Below are 22,641 nucleotides of genomic sequence, written 5' to 3'. Positions count from 1 at the left end.
ATGTTTAATAACTACAAAATACTATTGCTAATCACATCAAAGGCGTTTTTCTTTCACAAATTAATTTTTTCCCAAAGGTTATAACTAGGTTATTACTTAATATTGTAAAATGAGACAAAACAGCAGAGAAGCTGTGGAAATTTTGATCTTCTCCAGGTAAACACAGTTAACTAAGCTTCTGACCTTTCAGAGACACTGTGGTAATCTTGTCCTTTCCTTACAAAATAATTGTAAAGCCAATGTATCACATAAAGACTTGATTCTAGATAATTCAATTTTGTATGCACAAAGAAAAAAAAAACCTGCGCAAATTCAAAACCTTAACTAAATCTTTTTGTTTTGTGTACACTGTTATGGAATTCAAATTACATACTCTGTTCAGCAACTGCAATACAGAACTTATGACTTGTGTATGAATGTTCAAAATCCTGGAGGCCTTCACAGTTCTTGCGTACAGAACAAAATTAAAATGAAATAAATTTAAAAATAAATAAAATCTGGGTGTAAATTAATACACTAAAACCATTCATTGCCATTTCTACAGTGCATCCAGAGTCTGAAAGAGCATGAAAAAAATCAAATGAAAACTGATTAGGGTATTTCAGTGGCCAGGAAAAGGCCACTTTTTCTTCCTATCTGTCATCAAAGCTTACTTCTCTTCTGCCTGCAAGGAATTGCCCATTTTAAGAGAAGCAGTGAAAAGTAAAAGTGGTTTGTATTTCTTTCACGAAAGGGAAGTATAGGAAATGCATATTACAGTTCAAGCTGGATTTCAAGAAGAGTAGGTTTTCAGTTAAGTCAAGATTTTCTCCCGTAGAAGAATGTAAATAGGATAATATAGTGGATTTGAGAGTGTGTATTGATATTTTTATCTTCCTCTACATTCTTGCTGTATTTTGTAGATCTATCCTCAAGTAGTAAAGGACAAATTAGATGAGCTAGAAGTTCCTCTTGCCATTTCAAAAATGAGGACCTTGCCCACTGAAGATGAGGACTCATAAAGTCCCAGTCTGCAATCTCTTTGTCTTTGATCAGTACACAGATAATTTTATTTGTTCTCATGGGATATTATTCAAACTACTTACAAATACTTATCAATGATTAAACTGAAAGAGAACACATATGGAATATAGGCTGCCTTTATTTCCCCTTCCCCCAGATCACAAAGTTAACCAAAGGCTGTGCCTATGCAGTTTGGCATAGATCAGGCTCAGAAATTAGAAAAAGCATGGTTAGCACCCTGATCCCATGTTCTGTGTGTTAGCTCTGCCCCCACTACCCCAGCTGAGCATGGCTTGTTTTCTCAACACTGGTTACCTGAAACCTCCACAGAAGCTAAGGTAAATATAATGGCAAATTCAGGCCAAGAACACCGTGCTGCATTTAAGTGAATATAGGTACATAGGTGGCTCCACACCGAGGTTTAGCACAGGCTCAGACTTTCTTCCCTCCTACACTCTGGGAGTTTGCCTTTCCTAAGGTGCGGCTCATGCACATTGGTTCACAGTTAAGATGGCCTAATGTCAAGTATGGTGACTGTGCTAGGAGAGATACACCTTTTCTAACTATGCTATTTCCTAATTATGTCTTTCAAGGGGATTATGACTTTCTTCAAAACATCCAGCACTGGTCACTATGGTGTAGTGCTAATCGAACCATTCACCTGAGCATATAACATAATTTCTATGACATGGTATGTCTAGACCACTTTCTTTGTTTTTCTTAAACTATTATTGTTTTCTCACTTGGGCCTTAGAAGACCAGAGACAGGAAGAAAAACCATTACACATAGTTTCAAATATTTATTGTCACATACTGAACTTTGCATTTGACACAGAGTATAAAGACAGAACTTACTGAGTCTGCATCATACCATCTAATCTCTTTTCCTAGCAGAGCAAAGTCCACTTCCTTTGTTACCAGCTATGCAACAGTGTTAAGGTATTCTGAAAAGAACGTGTATATCTGCTAAATGGTAACTTAATTTAAATGTATGCTTTTATCTTTCTTTTTGTAAACTTGATGTTTTGTTCCTCCTACATCCAAGGCCACTATTTAATATGGATGTGAAAGCTCTCTTTTTTAAGGAGTCTTTGAATACTTAGAGAATGTAGTTAAAAGTGAAAGTAACCCAGGAATAGGAATTGTTTTAAAACAATATCAAGCACAGAGCTTGTTTTCCACTCTGTTTTTTTCCTGATGTAGTTTTGCTGAAGAGTAGGATTGCTCTTCAGAAAGGTGAAATTCAATGGAGAGCTAAGCTCTGAGGATGAGTGCACAGCTCTTTTGTTATTAGCTCTTTCACACAAAGTAAATAAACAAAAAAACAACACAAGACCTGAAAAGATACACTCTAGTAACAACCATAAATCTATCACATTTGTTCTTGCACTTTTATTTCTTACACATTGTCTCATAATTATTTTCATTTTCTTCCCTGTGTGTGTGTCTTCTGCTCAGGATTTTGTACTAAAAGCTGAAAGATCAGACCATAGATTCTTTATCATACTGCATTGAAAGGACTTCCTCTTTCACGTATGTCATCTATTACAGTATCTTATTTTCTTCAGTATACTCTATGCTATTTATTAATATAAGGAGCCGTGTATTTTCAGACAATATACACTCACTTTTCTGTGATATCTCTGAATGACTCTTGTTCCTTATTTACTTTACCCTTCATGTTTTCCGGTTATATTTTACTAATTTCAGCAACATTTACTTTTACAACCTGCAGTCTACAGAAAGCTTCAAACATGGCCCAGGAAATGACCTGTGCTCACCGGTGAGAGTGGTCTGGGCCATGAAGGCCTACGGGTGCATGCAGAGCCCCGAAAGCCGCTGCTACAATTGACTTTCTTTGGGCAAGAGCTTGTGTCAAGTAAAAAGTATCTGATTGTTCACAAAGACTTAATATTGTCTAATACCTGCCAGTTTGGTACATAAACAGAAGCCTTAAATCATAAGACTATCCACTAAATATCATCAAAGATTGATAAATTTCACTACATAATCTATCGCCATTCTTCAAGTAAGGAGAGACTGGTGAATTAGTAGCAAGCATCACAAAGAACAGGTTTTCATAGTCCAGCACAGACTGAAATTAAAATAGAGTGTGGGGCCTATTTTTGTTTCACCAAAACTGTGTTTTTGCTATATGAATAGCTGAATTTAAAAACATCAGACAACCTAAATATACATTCTCTTTACTACTGCTGAAGAGAAAAAAAGCTGGAAGACTCAACTGTCATTTGAGTGGCCATTACTACCGCATTTTCTGTCATGAGCTCTGATATAAAATAATGTGTTTAAAAGTTAAATGTCTCTCCCAACAGCAGTGCTTGTGCAGTAACTGTTTCAGTAAGTGTAGCTTACCTGATTGACTCTATAATTACAGAACCTTACCCATATAGTACTTAATACTTTTACAAAAGCTTTTTTTTTTTTTTGCATGTTTCACTCATGTTTACAGAGAAGATCAATACAAATTATTTTCTCTAAGGCCTGAAATGGTTTCAACTAACTATTAAAATGAGTGTTTCAAGCCTGTCTTTCCCTAGCTCAGCATGATGTGAACTACCATCAGTAAGAGAATGTCAGTGCTATTTCTTGACTTCTTTTCCTGAACTTGCCGGGTGAAATGGAAATCATTGCAAATACTGGAATTGAGTATCAGTGCTCAGGTTCACCTGCTGAAGACAGCACAGGAGCCCTGTCAGGCACTGGCCCTGCTTCTTCCCACGTTACCTCCAGGAGCACATGCTCGTGAGACCCTGTGAAAGCAGTGCTGCAGGCTTTCATGGGGGTACTCAAGGACAGTCCTTTTTCTTGTGAACCCCATCTAGTCAATTCTTGATGTTGCACTTTAGTTTAGTTTAGTTTTTCTCGTAAGTTTGCTTCTCAACTTCTGAAGCGTCAAGCAAAATTTCTGTCATTAGTTATTTCAGCTTCTAGCAGTTACTGTATTTTCTTGTTATCTAAACACAACACAGAAAACATTGCATGTTTATTTAAATGTCTATTGCTAATAAATAATTATTGCTAATCACAAAATTAGACTTGTAGATTCTTGTATTGCTGAAACCTACATATAATTCAAATACATCATCCAGACTGCATAGCAGTTTGGACCTGTCCCACCTATTTGGTGTCTCTGAACAGCATACGGTTGTCAGAAAATGGTGTCAAGTGACCTACACCATTTAATGTTAGCTTGCAATAAAAACAATTCCTCATTGTTGGTGACTATATAATTATGAATTCACAATTAATCTTGATTTCATAGGTACTGATCATTTACAGCCACTGCAGTGAGAAATTGCTCAGAGCTCCTGAAATTTAAGTCACTGCTACATAACTTGAGTTACATAACCTCCCTTAAAGATGCATGGTGTACATTGGCATTTCTTGGCAATCCTTCCCCCTAGTTACAGGAGAGCCACGCCTTTCTGTCACCAAGTAACTTCTTAATAGTCAACATCAACTCAGAGTTTCTGAGCTAGAGTTTTGTTTGTCAGTGTGTGTGGAATACAGTACTATTTTAAAGTTCCGTTTAGGCTACAAACACTAAACAGTGTAGTAGTCTGAACCAACAACACCTTGTAGAAGTGTTTGAGCAGAAAAAAAAATAGTAGTAGTATATTCTGAACATAAATGGAAATGGCTGAAGGTAAGATTACATCTGCAGGCGAATCTGGACAACTTCTGGAAAAAATCTGGCACCTAAACATGCTAGCGAGAGATGTGCTTCTGAAAAGTGATCTGGATAATGAAGGTATAGTGGAGTATGTGCTTAAACTGATCTTTCTAACAAAAGAGCTGAGCAGATCTCTCAGCCGGCAGCTGGAGAATGTTACAGAAAGTATTCAAGATACCTGCCACTTGCTGTGTGCTCTCCATGACAAACACGAGGAATTGGCTGCAAGTCCAGGCAAGTATGGAGTGATTTACCTGTAAAGAGAATGGATGGGGTGTATTGGACGCTAAGTTCTGTCATGTGATAATGCTGGGGGACCTTACTTTTCATTTGTTAGTATTTCAGTATTTGGTCATTCATTACACCAAATGAATTCATATTTCAACAAATATATCACAGTGTTTTTGAGTCTATTACATGAGATTCAATATAGGACTCGTAATTCTCATTATGTGAGAAAAAAATAAAAATAAAATTAAACATAATTGTTTCAAACTTTTATGGATATTATGCTTCGATGAGTTTATCTTGGCCAGACATCAGATGCCCACCCAGCAACTTACTCCCACTCCACAACAGGACAGGGGAAGAAAATAAGATAGAAAAGCTTGTGGGTCAATGTAAAGACAGGGAAATCACTTACTCCTTACCACCATGGGCAAAATGGACTCCACTTAGGGAAAAAAAATTAATTTAATTCATTGCCAATTGAAATAGATTTGGATAGTGAGAAACAAAGGCCTCTCCTCACAGAGGCCGCTCCTGCAGCCACTCGCTGTCAGCGAGTAAACCCAATATTTATAGTCTACAGTCCTCTATATGTAACAACATATTTAAAGAGATTACAATAAAAATAAGAAAGACTTCTGCCATCTTACTGCACAAGTAAACATATGGAATTTAATTTCTTGCATTTACAATAACAATGTGCATATAATAATGGTGTAATTTATTGTGAGGACCAAATCCAGACTTTATTCCTGAAAAAATAGAAGATCATTTTGTGACAAAAGAGAGAAACTCTCTTTCCTCAGAAACAACATTTTAAAATACATTCATCAAAGCAGAAAAGAAAACTAACATTTCTGCATTTAATAATGTTCTAACAGCATGATGCATAACAGAAAAAGAGAGGGACCCCAGGCAGAAATCTTTAGCTATGCCTGTGTTTATGATTTTTTTTGTTCTACAGGTTTATAAAGTGTCCACAATAATGAAATAACATTTTTGTAAAAAAAGGACCTACTTCCAGGCTCCAAGATCAAGCTAGCTTTGCCCTGTTTGCCTCATGGCCTATGGGATTATTTTTTTTATATTAGATTTCTAAGAGTTCAGTGTCATTCTCCTTCCAAAAAGCTACTTTTCCTCATCTAACAGTTTCCCATAAAACAGTCAGCAAAAAGGTTTGAAGACAGTTGCATATAAACTGCCACTGTATTCTAAAGCTGTGTTATCAACCATCAAAAAAGCACGGAAAGCAAAGTGTTAGAAGAGCGGTGGGGGGAGGGGGTGTAACACAAAAGAAGGCTTATTTCAAGGTTAACTTTGTAACAGAACAAGAAAAAAAAGGTGTCTTGTCATGTGACACAGTTGGGTAGTGTGAAGTTGCAAGGCCGTGTCTTTGCTTGGCTTTAAGCAACGAAGTATTAGAAAAGTCACATTCACAGCATAGGAAAATGCCAGTGTTTCAAGCAACCCTGTTATCTTTAAATTTAAATTTAGGGAAGTTTAAAGAACTGTATGATTTGGTTTGGGTTTTTCATTTTGTTTAGAGAATGCAAAATTCAGGGAGGAGATAGGTTAATTTTGGCAGTTTTGCTGAAGCTTAAACTTTGCCATCCAGTGAGACAGGGAAGTGTGGTCTTTCACAACCTCTTATGCTAACGAAGCTATGTTATTTCCAATCCTTTTTTTTTTTTTTTTAATTTCTCAGCCCTGTTAAGATATTTAGTTGTTCTTCTTTACTATGGTAAAAAGCTCCCCGGAAAAACAGCAGTACCTTAGAACAAACTTATTTTATTCCTTTGAACTACAGTGGGAAAAAAATATATTAAAAATATGTTTGGTTAAGTTGTTTGGGTTTTTTTTTTCCATATCCAGTCAAAATCCAATAACAAGTCATTTGGGAACTGAGAAAGTACTTCAACAAAATAATTTTTAGACTGAGTTCAACTAGAAAAAAAATTTATTCTGTACTGTACACTTTGTAGGTTTGAATTTATCAGAAAATAGATGAAAATAGAGATGAAAGTGAAAGGCCTATTTAGATCATGTAACATCACACATTGATGTGTGATGACATTCTTAATCAATAAAATTATTTTCCAGCTTTGAGATATTGATCTACCTTATATGACATTATTGAAAAAAGTGGACTTAAGCAAGTGGTTTCCCGTAAGACTTGTATTGGGCTTTTCTGTTGTCCTTCCCTTGTGTGTCTCTGTCCATTGTAAGTGGAGAGTACACCATACTTTTTTCATTCTGTAAAATTTTCTTATCTGTATTGACTTTCACTGGATTTCACTTGCAAAACAAAGCTTTCCAGGATCTTGCGCAGCAAACGGAAATAAGCAAGATATTTTCCGAGAGGTTTGCCGTATACCTAACCAATGAAGACATAGGTCTAGTCACAGAGATTGACAGCATAAGATGAGGGGAGAGCTGAAAGTAATACATCTGAAATCCTTGAGAGAATATCTGGAAGGATTTTGAAGAAAAGGTGTAAGATAAGAAAAATGAGGGATAATAACATAAATAGGTTAAAGATAAAATCTTCCATGAATGGCATATAGTGATTATGTGCTTTTTGTGCACCCTTCATCACCAAGTGTTTTCAGTTATATGCAAGAGCAACCTCCACCATTCCTATAACTGACTGCTGAACTTCGGTATTGTGTATGTGCTGGTGTTTTTGTGTTATCCTCTGTTCTCCATAGCAAAAATTCAGAGCTGCTAAGCATGTTTAATATTGATCACATGTATAACAGCTTTGTTAAAGGCTCATGCATTAGAATCTTGCAGGATTCACTTTTAGGAAATATATATAAATAATGTTTAGTTTTAAAGCTCTTCCCAAATTGATATGACTTTTATTTACCAATTTCATGCTCTAGATCAATTGTCATTAAGAATTTAGATAGTGTCTGATCATTGGGAAGCTGTTCATTAGATTCACCACAGTAGTGCTTTGACAAATACAGTTGTACTTGGACAAGTACACAAATGTACTCATCTATTAAATTCTTCAGAAATTCACTCAAATTGAATAGCAGTAAATGCAGAAATATTAAATGAAAGCCAGGAAATACATTGTGCTTCATGTATTGAATGGCACTATGGAATTAGGTGGAATTCATTAGGTTTGTGTATAACAGTTTTCACATTTTTGGCTAGCTTTCATAGCAAAATTGGTTACCTTTTTTTTTTTTCCTCAGAGTACAATGGAATTACAGATTGTCTGCAGAAAGTGAAGGACTGTTTGATAAATACAGTCTCACACCTTCAAGAGGCAGAAAATAAACTTTATGCTGCTAGCTGCAGACAAGATGATTCTCAGATCCAGACTGCTCAAAGTGCTTCTAGAGAAACAGATGTGTGTTGTTCTGAAGGAGAAGCAACAGAATCTGTGCAAGCATCTTCTAGTCCCAGTCAGCAACTCCAAAGAACTCCTTCCCAGAACAAGACAGAAAGTCAGAATGTTAATCAAATCCAGCCAAGTGAATCTAAAACTGTGGAGAAAGACATTGTTGCATCATTAGCTGAAAACTTACCTGCTGAAGAACAGAACTTCAACAGAGAACCTCCAATGAAAAAGGAGGATGGTGAACACAGACCACTAATGAACTCTGTTACAGAGAAAAAAGATTTCAATGGAAGGGATAAACTTCATGGAGGTAGCTCTGTTACGGGAAAATCTCCAGAACTGGCTTTTCAAGATGCTCTTATGAGCAGTGAGGAAGGCATTCTGTCTGACACATTGAAAGACATTTATGAGAGAAGTGTCACGAATCTTTCCGAACAGGAAAAAAAGGCAGTAGCTAAAGAATCTTCAAAGGGAGTAGAAAGTGAAGAACATAGACTGACAGAGCAAATGGAAGCCAGTAAAATGGAAACAAATAATGAGATTAGTAGGAATGACCTAATTACCTTCACATCTTCAATACAAACATGTGATCTTACTGCTGTGAATGCTTCTATGAACGATTCAGAAGAAGTTCAAAAATCTAGGCACTGGATGAACAAAAAGTAAGCACATATTATTCTTTTTAGGAGCAGATGTACATAACTATTGCTTATTAGCATACATATAAACGTCTGTGGGCCCAGAAACTCAAGATGCATATATTGAACAGCTGCTGGTCATGCACGTAATAGCAGTTTACAACTTAAGGATGTGCAATGAAGATCTTCCATTTGGTCTAACGTAAACTGTAACTTTCTATTTGATTGCATAAATTATTTTTATGCCAGAGAGGGACTGAGTCACAGCCAGTAAAGTCAATATTCCCAAATTGATGGACATCAGTAGGAAAGTGTCCCAATTAGTCAGCTTTAGAATAATTTGTAAGCTGTTCTGAAACAAGCTAAAAATAGAATTTTTCATTATTTTTCTATTTATTCATAAACATATATTTTTATGAATGCTCTGCTTATGCTACAATGTAGCACATCGTTATAGTAAAATATTTAATTAAAAACATGAGACACCACCCCACCCAAAATACAAAGAATAATATTTTATATTATTTTTCTCCAGATTTCTAGTGGAAGAGAGCGATAAGAATGAACGTGAAGTAGTTTGTTGTATTAAAGCCCCTGCAACTGTTCTGGAGAATCTGAAGTGTAAGATAATCAATGACTCTAGTTCCTTGGTGGTGGATGATTCTGAGGAGTTGGTCAGCAATGTCATCAGTATTGAATGCTTTGATTATGAGAAAACAATCCCTTTCCCTATCAACATTACAATCCCATTTACTTCATGCTTCAGAGGAAATTATCGGGAGATTATGGTGAAGGTGACTGATTGCAGCTTTCAATCAAATTACTTAACTCCTATTTCTTTGGAGGGATATCAAGGAAACCGTAAGGTTGGTAACCTTATTGAACTTTTCTTCCTAGTTTCTGAAGAACTAATTCTATTTGAAACCCAGTATTTAACAAGGTCCTTTCTTTTACTCATAATATTAAGGCAAGTACTTGATCCCCACGATACTAATGATTGAGTAATGGTTCATGATTTTTGTAAATAAGTATAATACATTGCATTATTTGATAAAAATAAAAACTTAAGGGGAATTATTTTGCATTCAGATCACAGAGAAGTAACACAATTCTGCGTGTATGAGTCCAAACTCCACCTCAAAGAAACACAAGATGGTTCTTTTTTTAACTGCAAAAGAATTGCATTGGGCCAGATTCATCACTCAGTTTACAAACTTATTTAATTTCACCCCAGTCATACACTGGAATATTAATGACATTACATGATGAGTAGAAATCACCAGATAACTAGGTGGCAATAATATTTAATCTATTTTCATTTCACACCTTGCTCTGTAAATAACATTGCTTTCTCAAAATGTTAATCCACTGCAGAACACAGCTTCCTTTCCCTCCAACGTGCTGTAACCGCACATTCTCTTTATGCAGGAAACATTTGCGGAAGTGAAAATTTATCAGCTGGGTGTTTTTTCTGTGTTGTCATGCTTAAAGAAAGAAACATTTACTGTTCCAAAGGCAGGACTCTTACAAAAGCTGAGCATGGATTCTAGAATCTCTTTCTGTTACCATCCAGAAACATTCAATTCTCCAGCACCCATTCAGTTAAAGGTGAGCTTGAAATATGCAATATTTGTTCCATAAGTCTGTTATTTGATCAGTTCTGAAGCAAAGATGACAATAATGTTAAAGGGCAACCTGTTCCATTTTTAGAACTGAAAAGTGGTTGCAGCTCCACATATTGTATACACAGAAAATGGTTTCCTGTCAACTTCATTAAAACTACATATCATCAGTAGTCAAGGATATCTCTAGTTAAGAAGAAGAAACATTGACCTTTGTTTGATATACTTCAGAAAATACAGTTGTTTTCAATAATGACATAAGCATCAACTCCAGACTTCAACTGCTTGGCCCAGTGTTAAAGTTAATGGAATTATTTTTCTCACTTGACCTTCATCATTTGTACCACGCAGTGCAATAGAAAGTTTTGTCACCTCTTAGCCTTGGGCTGAGGATAATCTCAAAATTCACTTCAGCTATAACGTGTTTCTCCCTTTCCCCATAAAAACATTTATTCTGGGGTACAGAGAAGTTAAAATTAACAGTGAAAAAAAATACAAATTTGAAAAATCTTAGAAAATTATCAAACTGAGGGAGCTCGGGAGTTTCAAAATTTGACCTCAAAGCAGGAACAAAACAATCACAATATTTTAGTCAGTAAAGGTTACAGTTTTTGATGACTTTCGAGCATTTGGTTGTGCATTGTATAAAGTGCTGATATGTGAGTATGATTGTTCCTGGGTTATAGAAAGGAGTCTAAAGCTTCTGTGATAGTCTAATCCAATTTAAAAAAAATCAATATGTAAAAAGAAGGCATGTAAGAGATTTATTCATTTGCAAATTAATTGTACAATTGCTTTCCACATTTAGGTTCAGCCAATTGAACCCTCATTGGTTTCAACACTGAAAGCAAGACACGATGTGTACCACTCAGTGGTGTCTACTAGTGCACTGGTTTATGTCCAGCATCCTTCAGCCCAACCATTTAACAGCTCAATCACTATTACTCTACCCTGTCCTCCAAACCCAGAAAAAAAAAGGCAAGGAGATGAGACAGAACACGCGAGAGCCATTAGTGCTACAGTAAAGAGGGTTGCAATGGCATACCATCCTCGGTAAGAACAACTTCACTATAAATTCAGCATTTTCAAAACATCAAAATTAATTAACTTTAACATTTGCTGATTAATATTTTTCTGTGTTAAAAATGTGTTAGTTCCTTAATACAGTGTGCTCTACTTTTAAACATTGTTAGAAACACTAGACTTCCTTGCCTTTCCAGGGCTGTGAGTGCTTCTGTGAGAAAAAATGGGGACAATCTCAGTGACGCTTTGAAATTGTTAGGTCACAGAAAAAAAGAAGAGGGGTGGAAGGTGTTTGATGATGTTATTATCCAGAATGCACGGAATGGGCTTGTGTCATTTGAACTAAACGAGCATTTAGAAAGGTAATGTATGAATAATTTAATAAAATTTTATTTACTAGCATGTTTACTTCCAAGTACACAAATCAATGGAAATTCGTAGAGTTAAGAAGTCATCCACTATTAATTATTAACTTGCCAGCATCTCTTTCTTCTACTTTGCAGTATAAGATCATGTAGATTTGTTGCTCATAATTACAGAAAATATAATTTTGTTTAAATATTTTTTCATCTATAGACTTTACACAATGTAATATATACAAAACTTGAAATAGGAAATGCAGATATTAATCTTAATTTGAAAATGTGATTTAGGTCTCTAACTACAAAACCATAATTTTTTTTTTATTATTTCTTATTCGGAAATATTATCTTATTTCCTCTAATAAGTGTATGTATTTGAATCCATAGATACTAAGTCAATATACTCAACACTACAAAAACAGGCAAATTTCCACCCTTTCATATGTTGGAAGCAAGAATGAAAAGGAGGTAGCAAAAGGTCCACTGGAGACTAAGCCCTGTATTATTTTGCATAATAAATTGTTTGCAGTTCAGAAAATGATTTAAGATAGAGCTTTATTTTCTTGCCCTTTTTTTTTTAAATACAGCTTTGTTGTCATTCGCCTTTCATTCCTATTGGAAAACACATACCTTCTACTCTTTGCTCAGGCTCTGGAAGAAGCTGTTTGTAGCACAATGGCTAATGTGGTACTGTATCGGAAAAGAGAAAACCCATATAAAATAGTAGTTTTGCTATCTGCATCAAAAGAATTGACCTGGGAACTTCAAAATCTCCATGAAGAGGGCTACTTTGGTCCCCCAGAACCTACACAGCAGTTCCCATTAAGAGAAGGAGAGCAGATTCATTTTAGATTTAGAGGCAATATTTTTGCTTCAGGTAAGGTAATTATTTCAGGTATCTGCATGAACATTATCTGTAACCTCAGTTGTTCAGAAATACTGTATGTGAACATTAGTAGATTGTGGTTAGTCAGAGCACATTTAGTTATTTCAGTGTTTTATTTCTTGTAAATAATAGGTGCATAGAACTGCATGGAAAACTGCTCTGACTGAGAAATAAAATGTACTAGATGAACAAGATCCTGAGCAACCTGCTTTAGATGACCCTGCTTTGAGTATGGGGATTGGACAAGATGATTTTCAGAGACCTCTTCCAAATTCTGCCATTCTGTGAAACCTGGTCCCTTGGAAACAGCTGGCATTTTATCTTTTATTTCAAAAGGACAGGATTCCACCAATGGCTTTTCAATACAAAGATAATTTGATAGGAATTAAACAGATTCCAAACAAAAAAAAAAAAACCAGTCTGCTATTTTATCTGTGTAAAAACACTTAAAACGAGCAAGATTAACCACTGAAATCCAGGGCAAAACATTGCTTTTTGCAAGTTGCACAATGAATAGAGGTGATGAGAGAGAGTTGTTACGCCGTTCCCATTAGCAGCCTCAAAAATTCCATGCAGTTGCTGCCACCATTCAGAGATTTGCTTAAAGGGATAAGAGATAAGACACTTCAGAAAAATTTTCACACAAAATTACATATAGTCTCTTCTGTCAGTTTTGGAAAGAACATATAAATATATATTTGGCCCTCCAAATATTTTGTACATAATCTCCATTGAAAACTCTGTTTACCCTAAAGAAAGGATTATTCTTCAAATAGAGAAGTTGTCAGCCTGCAAGGGATGTCTGCCTGTCTATGCAAAGGATAGTGTTATAGATGTATCAATAAAAATGGAATTACAAATCCTAAAAATGCACCTGCTTCTGTGCTTCCATTCTTTTTGTTGTTACAGATAGACAGAGATCTATTCTGAATAATCAGAAAGCATATGCTTCTAATTCCATTCACAACAGTTTTGTTTTTATTTCTCTCTATGTTATGTACTTTATCTCTTCTGTGTTCCTTACTTTTCAACTTGTAGCACACCTGCACCACTTATTTCTTATGTCAACAATTCAGGGGCTAAGACAGCTAACTATGAAGGCATTTCAACTACTGAAGCAGGCTGGCAGGAATGTTTGAACCTCCGATGTTCAGTATATAGTAATAATAATGATAAAGAACAACCAAATGCTATGTGATTAGCTCTATTTGACTCACCCTATTGAATTATTTTAGGTGCCACACTTGACTCACCCTATTGAATTATTTTAGGTGCCACACTTCTAAATACAGTGTAAAAAAAGTTTTTTAATTTTTTTTTTTTTTTTGTATGGACTGCAGAGAATGGAAAGGATTTTGGAAAAGTCTACAGGCTGATTTTTCATTCACAAAGAAAACCCAGGCTGGAGCTCCAAATTAAGGAAGTAGATGAATTTGGTAACCACAGTTCACCTCATTACAAAGGAACAGCAGTGTTTTATAAAATTACCAGAGATATGATAACCAAGAAATGGGAACAACCCTTGCCATATGGTGAATATCAACACCAGTCTCCACTGTGTAAATTAGCACTAACGTTACCAAAGGTGAGTGTCTCACTTGATAACGTAAGAGATCCTTCCCTTTTTCCCTTACCATATATCTGTTAGGCAAAAGGATCTTGGTATGATTTTTGCTTTACAGATACACAGGAATCACTGATGGAGCAGTTCTGATCCATCAGCAATGTACAAACACACTCAGAATTTCTCCTAGCAGGTGGAAGGGACTCTTATCCAAACATGAACTTGGTTTTTCACCCATTTGCTCTCCCCAGACAGTATGGCCCTGAGAAATTATTACTTGAATTTCAGTTATCTACTTCGAACCTTGTCTTTGGAGTGCGGAATTGCAAATTGTAGGAGCATTAAATGGTTCATGTAACCTATCTTTCTCCTATCACCTGATTCTTCTGATGCCTGATAAGCCTCTGCAATACAGCCGTGTGGGCAATTATCTCCATCTCTGGTGAAAGCTATTGCTACATAAATTCATCTTTAATATTCCTGCAATGAAATCTCATTGTAATCTTTTCAAGGAGCCTACGTATCAGCACCCTATATTGTATGAAATGCTGACACTAGGCTACTGCTATCAGATTTGCATACATTCTAATATCAAAATATGTGCAGTAACACTTGGTCTAAATCTCTGGTAACAAGCAGCAACATGTGTCTCTTTTTGAATTTAATTGACTTCACTCTTCCTTAAGCTGCCACCTGCAAATACATCTTTTATTTCACAAACATACCTCTTGATTTCTCTGTCATGTCCATTCTCCCAAGTAAAAATTATGAACGGTTTACTGCAGAAGACTTTAAAAGGAGATCTGTTGTACTGACAAACTCCATAGAAAATGTACGTTTCCTTTTGAGAATCACATGCTTTCAAGCACTTTCTTTTTCCACAGGGCTAGTGTTCCATGTATAGCGTTCACAAAGAGGGAAATACGAACTCTTGAGGTCCAGTGGTATGATTAAAAAAATGATAAATCTGTGGCACACTCTAGGCATCCATTAGTTTTCTTCCATCGATCTACCCATTGTTCCACTTTATTTAATCTTACTGTAAAATAAGAACAAGATTTAAATGATTTAATTGCATTTATATTAAAACACAAGTGTCTTAGATTTGAGTTGGCATATACAGTCTACTGCTATGCATATTAGTGCAGAATCATAAAATAGTTTAGGTTGGAAGGGACCTTTGAAGGTCTTCTAGTCCAACCCCCCTGCAAGAAGCAGGGACATCTTCAGCTAGGTCGGGTGGCTCAGAGCCCCATCCAATCTGGCCTTGACTGTTTCCAGGGATGGGGCATCTGCCACCTCTCTGGACAACCTGTTCCACTAGCCATTTGTAAAAAATGTCTTCTTTATATCTAGTCTAAATCTACCTTCTTTTAGTTTAAAACTATTACCCCTCGTACTAATGCAGCTGGCCCTGCTAAAATGCCTGTCCCTCTTTCTTATAAGCCCCCTTGAGGTACTGGAAAGACACTATAAGGTCTCCCCGGAGCCTTCTCTCCTCCAGGCTGAACAACCCCAACTCTCCCAGCCTTTCTTCACAGTAGAGGTGCTCCATCGCTCTGATCACTTTTGTGACCCTCCTCTGGACCCACTCCAGCAGGTCCACAGCCTTCTTATGTTGGGGGTTCCAGAGCTGGACGGAGTACTCCAGGTGGCGTCCTGGAGCAGAGTAGAGGGGTAGAATCACCTCCCTCGACCTGCTGGCAACACTTCTTTTGATGCAGCCCAGGACATGGCTGGCCTTCTGGGCTACTTGCATACATTGTCAATTCATGTTTACTTTTTCATCCACTAATACCCCCACGTCCTTCTCAACAGGGCTGCTGCTCTCTTAATCCTCTAGCCTGTGTTGGTATCAGAGGTTGCCCTGACCCATGTGCAGGACCTTGCACTTGGCCTTGTTAAAGTTCATGAGGTTTGCACGGGCCCACCTCTCCAGCCTATCAAGGTCCGTCTGAATGGCACCTCTTCCCTTCAGACCACACCACACAGCTTGGTCTCATTGGTAAACTTGCTGAGGATGTACTCAATCTCACTGTCCATGTTGCCAACAAAGATATTGCCTTAATAATGCCTGAAGTCAGGTTTTTTAATAGAGAAGAAATATTTCTTAATAATTTAGCTAGTTCAGTTATCATCTTTTTGAAGATTTATAAAAGTCAATTAAGCTGATTATTTGACTTTGGTGAATAGTTAGTAAATTAAATACAACATATCTTGCTATTGGTATATAAATACACAAGGAATTTCACCGACACCCCTATATAGTGGTATGTAACATTCATTATCACAAAGTTATAATGTTGCTCACTCTTTGCTCCTCATACTTTCTTCTTCCAGCCAAGTAAATATTTAATTCCATGCTGAACAAACTCACAGAAATTTTAAGAACAAAATCTATTCTCTTTTGGCTTGTTTACTGGCTGAAAGATAGGAAAAAATAGAGTAGGAAAAAGCAGCTGGTTTTCTCAAGGGCAGGTAATTACTACTGAAGTCCCACACATCCATGCTAACATATTCATCACAAACTTTTGAATAATTAAGTGAAAAGTCTGATGACACTACAAAATATTCAGACTACTAAAGTTGCCTTTGTAGAATCACAGACTATTATGATACTGAGCAACTAGAAAATAGACTAGATTACTTAGATGTCAATAAGTGTTTTGTTGGGGTGGAAGTACATATCTGATTTTATACATATCTAAATTACCTATTACCTCCCCCACGCCCCCCCCAAAAAATCTTCAGTCATTTTAATCTCTGAAAACTTCAAAGTAGCAAATAAAAAGGTAAGCAGAATGTTCCAAATTATTAGAGAACAAAACAGAAAACAAGTTTATGCCATATATCTGTAAGGCATCCACATCATGACTGCACTCTGCAGCTCTGGTCACAGAACTCAGAAAGAGGATTTGTAAGAAGATGAGAGAAAGAAGGTAATCAGAAACATGGAATGGTTCTAGGCAGAGAGAGAATATATTGATGACAGCACTTCAGGCAGTTTTGACAGAAGTTGAAATATTGTATACACTTATGAGTATTACGGAGGAATTGAAAAAGGAATTATTATATCCCCTTTCACAGGATATAAGAACAATTATATTGGTAAGTGCCAGATGTAACCAATAACATAAAAGAACATACATTTTACATACAAAAATAATCAAAAGATGAACTCATTTTCACAGGATATTTGCATCAATTTAGAATCTGTTTGAGCTAGGAAAGGAATTGGCTCGAAGAGAGACAAAAACCTATATTAAACATAATGATCCAGATGCAATTAAATGCCAGAGCAATGAAAAGGAAATTCTAGTTACTTACCATATCTTATAATGTGTTCTAAAATTATTAACAGTTATGAAAGCACTGTTTTTGCTATCCTTGTTTTTGCTATCCGTGATCTGATCAACATACTTGAATCAGATTTATCTTCACATTGAGGTGGGCTTCCTAATGAATAAAAGAAATAAAAGGAAATAATTGAAAGTGGATGAGAAAATGCAGTTAGGGAGAAATTCAAAGCACTGATTGTACAAACAACTACACCAGCCAACTGTCAAATGCAATTGCTATTTACCACTTCATTAAAGTACAAGTCTTGTGTTAATGTTCATATAATACGAACTGAGATTGGCACTGTCTGTAATTAGTCATATGCTGATGCTATTAATATATATTGCCAAAGCACCTAGGACTGTCTGACCACATTCATGTGCGTAGACGTACACCCAAGCAATGATCCTCCAATTTTGCTGGTTTCTATCGTATGTATACTACTACAGTACAGCAGTTAAGCTGCCACAAATCTCACAAGCATGACAAAACATAATGCTCAGTGTCCATATTTCACCTATTGATAATGGTGTGTTGTTTGCAGTATTGCTTACACAGCAGCTTAGAGAATTCCAGTTGTCACAGCAAGGCTCTCATCTCTAAATTGTGAACTAGTTGAGTCTGACTTGCAGCATTGTTGACGAACTTCTCACCTGCTCCTAGTATGCTGGGGGAGCCTTTCATGGTTTGGAAATAAAATCCTCAAAATAGCAGTAAATGCAGGGCAAGAACAGCAAAGACTATTTATATTTCTACTACGTTGTTGAGTTAATAAATATCTTCAGTTTGGTTTAACTATGTTAACGAGTTAGTTTTAATACCCATGAGATCACAAACACTCAGTGTTGCCAATAACAATAGAAATTTTCTCAGCAAAGTGAAATTAAGTTTGGGCTTTTCCTTTTTTTTTTTTTTTTTTTTTGACAGATTATAAAGTTAGAACTATCCACAATGCTTAGTTTTGGTTATGACAAAGACAGAGTAAATCTTGTTAATTACTTGTTAAGGCAACTGACTATATTTTCACTCATTTCTGTAAAATTCCCACCTAAATTTCTCTTGAACTGTGGAGACGACAGTACCTATATAGATTATAAGCCATTTTTATTTGTATGTGCCCACATTATCCACTGTCTTACAAACAGATTTCTAGAAGTATTCAAAGCAGTGGTGGTTTACTTTGTATGCAACAATTCACATCAGTTTTTGGTTTAAACATGCTACACTTGTATAGAGGCAAGCTGATCTTTGCTAACGATTCCTGTTTATGGAGCTTTCATTTTCTCAGCATTAGAAAACATTTGTTGGTCAAAACTGTTATTTTCAACACAAGTTAAATACAGTGAATTAGGTTCTGATGTCAAGTATGTGTGTGCATATCAGTAATATTTCTGCTGATTTCAAAGCAGTTGTATTTATGTGAAATTGGGCTAAAGAGTTTAAAAGGTTAATTGCTCCTTTTCTGTGTGTCCTGTTTGGTATGCTGCGAGAGTCTGGTCATGTCTGAGAGGTCCATTTGAGAGAGCACTTCAGTGTTGCTGGCTGAAATTGGAATGATTGGCAAAAAGAGATTGTTGTAATACATACAAGCATTATCAAATTACTATTCTGCTGAAGTTTTATGTCTAATGACTGTCTAACAGCAAATAGCATGTGATCTTCTGCTTCAGAAAGGCAGTTGCTTAGCTAATTGAAGGGCCTTCCAGACTAGAAAACTGCTTTGACTGCTACGAGTATTTTACTTACGCTGTCGACCAGAACAGCGGGCCGCATGCCAGTGCAGCTGAACCGTGGGTGAATTTAGCGCTTCACCACAGACATTTAATCTTTAAAGGCAGATTTAATGTTTTAGGTCTAATGTATTGTATATTATTACACTATTTCTAGACACTGCTCATTTTCAATTCTTATCATTTTTACTACTACTTTAAGTAGCATAAAGTGGTTCAGATTAAAGTCAGTGCATGGGTAATTGAGTTCATATACAATAACTTTGAAAATCTCATACAGACCTTTGAGATGCTACATGCTCATGAATGAATGAAAATAAGTTTAAATATAAATGTATAATTAATCAAAGCCAAAGAAAGCTGAGCCTTGGAAGAAGAACAATGCCCCCTTCTGGACAAGCTTTATATTCCCTTTATTTTGAGAGGCTTTTCAGCCATGTTACGCCATCTTCACGCTAGGGCACATCCAGTGGCTGAATTGGTGTAGAAGCATGCAAGATGAGACAGATTGACATCTCAAGATGAGTACAGCACAGGATGGTTTTGCACTGCCAAGCAGTGCATGCTGTGTGCGTCCTGTGCACACTGAAACCCTCTGCCAAGATGCCTGAGTACAGGCCTGGTGAGAAGTTGTTTAATTCACAGGTGCATAGGTAACGGTTATGATTGTATTGACTTTTTGGATGTGCAGCTCAGTACATATGAAACACTCCAAATATTGAACAATATATAAAGTCTGGGTATAAGATAAGTTCAGGAGGGCTCTGGCTCAGTATGCCTAGCAGGAAAAGGAGAGTAATTTATCCAGTCAGAGTTTCGTGCTCTTTAATTCACAAATGGGAAAAAGCAGCTCAGTGAATAAACCTGGGGCCAGCCTTACAGAGAAACCTGTGCATAAACAGCCAGGTAATACAACTGGATGTGTGTGGCAAAAGTAACAGAGGCACTAAAAGAGGACAATTACAGCTTTTAACAAAAAAAAAAAAAAGAGCTGAACTTCACTTGATAAAAATTAATCTCTTCTTTTGCTCAGTGCTTATGTAAGTAATTTCTTGTTCTATATGGAGTAAGAAACAACAGTAAAACCCACAAGATTTTCCTCTTTCTCAGCCATAGGGAAAAAGGAGAAAGTATTTTTTTCCTTCTCTCCAGTGTTCAGAGGAAGAAAGAGGAAGGACTCCGTACTTTCTAATGGAACTCGTCTTTTGCATTCTGATGATTTTTAGTGATTTATAATTACAAGTTGAACTATGCAAAATTAAAACTATAATTACAAACATAGTGTGATTTCTAGACCTAGCTACTGCATATCTAGAAACTTATTATTATTTCCTTGAAACAGTATGGTACACACACAGAGACAGCAAAGCAGAGTTAATGCAGTATTGAAAATTAGAATCCGTTACATGTACAAAGGCTCCATACAGATTTTCTATACACAAGTCATGGCATAATGGTGCTGATTTGTAAAATTGTATAAATTATACACTTTTTAATAAGATGCAATAAACATCCATTTGATGTAAACAGACTTAGTTTCATTATTTTAATAGCTGTATACTGATTTATACCTGCTGATGGTGTTAACTGGTTTTCAATAATGACACAAGTCCTCTGTGTAGGTAGAACCAATCTTAAATGCTAATTTACTGCAATCCACTCCCATACCCTACATCTCATCTCTTACTCATTTAGTCATTTCTCTTTCCTAAACACATTTTCTCTGATAGCATGAAAAGTTGATCAACCGTCCACGAAGCACAAAAAGAATTTCTTCTGATTCATCAGGTAAGAACACATATATAATGTATTAATATCAATATAAATAATAGTTATACTTGCTATTTACTTTTTTAAAATGCCAAGATTTGTTTCAGCTGTAACTGACATATTAAAGTGCCATACTCAGGAACCAAAGTAGTTAATGAGTTAAAATATATTCAAGGGGGGAAAAAAAGGTGATCTGTTTACCAGGAAATGCAAAAGCTCTTGTAAGATAATGTTTTGGTGGGATGCTTGAACAGCATTATCATTTTCTGTGTAGGGAGATTCAGTTTGTACTGGAAAGCTCCAGTATAACTGATGTCAGTTACAGGAAATGCCCAAACCCTTTTATTTTATTGCTGACTTTCCCCGTGCAGTTCCAAAATTTATAGATCATTGCTGAATCTGCTCTTGACTAAACTCACTTCATTTCGCAGTGCAGTTACCAAAAATTGCATTAGAAAGAAGAAGTGATGATGTTTACATTAAAGTAAAAAATAAACCGCATTTAGTTGAGGAGTTCATTCACTGAGTTCATTCTTCAGCTTTAGAAAGCTTTTCAAAAGAAAGATAGATTTACATAGCAGAAGAATAATGATCTTAATTTATTAATTTTTGCCCTTCAGAGGCCCTATGGGACAACTTGCTATATTGGCTTGCAGAAGAGCTTGCAGAAGATAATACATCATTGCTTGCTTTATGCTTACCTGTTCGGCGGAGCGTACTTCAGCTTGTTAGGCTGAAGTGCCCTGATAATTTAACACACCAGATCTATGAGCTGCTTTGCTGCTGGAAAAAGACTCTTCCAAGGTCAGCTGATAAACAGCAGCTTCTGTCTCGCTATTTGAGGAAGAGTGGCAGAAATGATCTTTCAGAAGAGCTTCGTTTTAAGTGGCAGAATAAAGTGTTCTCTTGACATATTCACTGGCAACTAACAGCCCAATTTCTCTTCTCTCGTGTTGAAAGGTGTGAATATTTCTGTCACATCTTTGGATGAACAAGTGACAAGGATACCAGTCAGGGATCAGATTGCTTATTTATTTGTTACTCTGTAACCTCTTTACTAAAGCAAAGCATAATAGCAATGCCCTTGCTTGCTAGAAGTGAACGTTTCTTACATGGAAAAGTGAGATATTGAAAATAGAAGTATGAAGAATTATAGACTGGTCTGCATAGGTTTCTAAGGACTTTGCATGTACCGTAACAATGGGCATAGAATCATACTTCTACATACTTTAAACATTAGGAATTATTCACCATATTTCATCAAAATCTTATGATTCTTTCCATAATATATGGATTACTCTATATCCCATAATAACAGCTAACAGATTCTTCAGATGAAAGCATAATAGATCATTACAATGCCCAGACAGAGGAAATTTGTTCTTACTTTCAAGTTTGTTAGTAAGTGATCCTGACTTTTATATTCTC

General features: G+C 36.1%; 1 protein-coding gene across 1 annotated transcript; it reads left to right on the top strand.

Annotated features, from left to right (window-relative positions):
- Window positions 1-4,659: 4,659 nt before the first annotated feature.
- DTHD1 (death domain containing 1) lies at window positions 4,660-22,123 on the top strand. Its single transcript, XM_086747494.1, has 10 exons — window positions 4,660-4,930; window positions 8,131-8,941; window positions 9,453-9,783; window positions 10,346-10,525; window positions 11,348-11,592; window positions 11,760-11,924; window positions 12,512-12,801; window positions 14,151-14,395; window positions 21,174-21,231; window positions 21,834-22,123. The coding sequence occupies exons 1-10, from the start codon at window positions 4,660-4,662 to the stop codon at window positions 22,121-22,123; spliced, it is 2,886 nt and encodes a 961-aa protein (XP_086603620.1).
- The last annotated feature ends 518 nt before the right edge of the window (window positions 22,124-22,641 follow it).

This window comes from Chlamydotis macqueenii, chromosome 4 (genome assembly GCF_036417535.1).
Source record: "Chlamydotis macqueenii isolate bChlMac1 chromosome 4, bChlMac1.mat, whole genome shotgun sequence".
NCBI lineage: Eukaryota > Metazoa > Chordata > Aves > Otidiformes > Otididae > Chlamydotis > Chlamydotis macqueenii.
The sequence above is the reverse complement of the archived record's forward strand: the minus strand, read 5'-3'. Positions and strand labels throughout refer to the sequence as shown.

What these genes read in the sequence shown, in the direction of transcription:
- DTHD1 (XM_086747494.1), top strand. Translation starts at nt 4,660, where the DNA reads ATGGCTGAAGGTAAGATTACATCTGCAGGCGAATCTGGACAACTTCTG. An exon ending in GGAATTGGCTGCAAGTCCAG is followed by an intron (nt 4,931 to 8,130) that starts GCAAGTATGGAG and finishes TTTTTTCCTCAG; the next exon opens with AGTACAATGGAATTACAGAT. An exon ending in AATTTCTTCTGATTCATCAG is followed by an intron (nt 21,232 to 21,833) that starts GTAAGAACACAT and finishes TTTGCCCTTCAG; the next exon opens with AGGCCCTATGGGACAACTTG.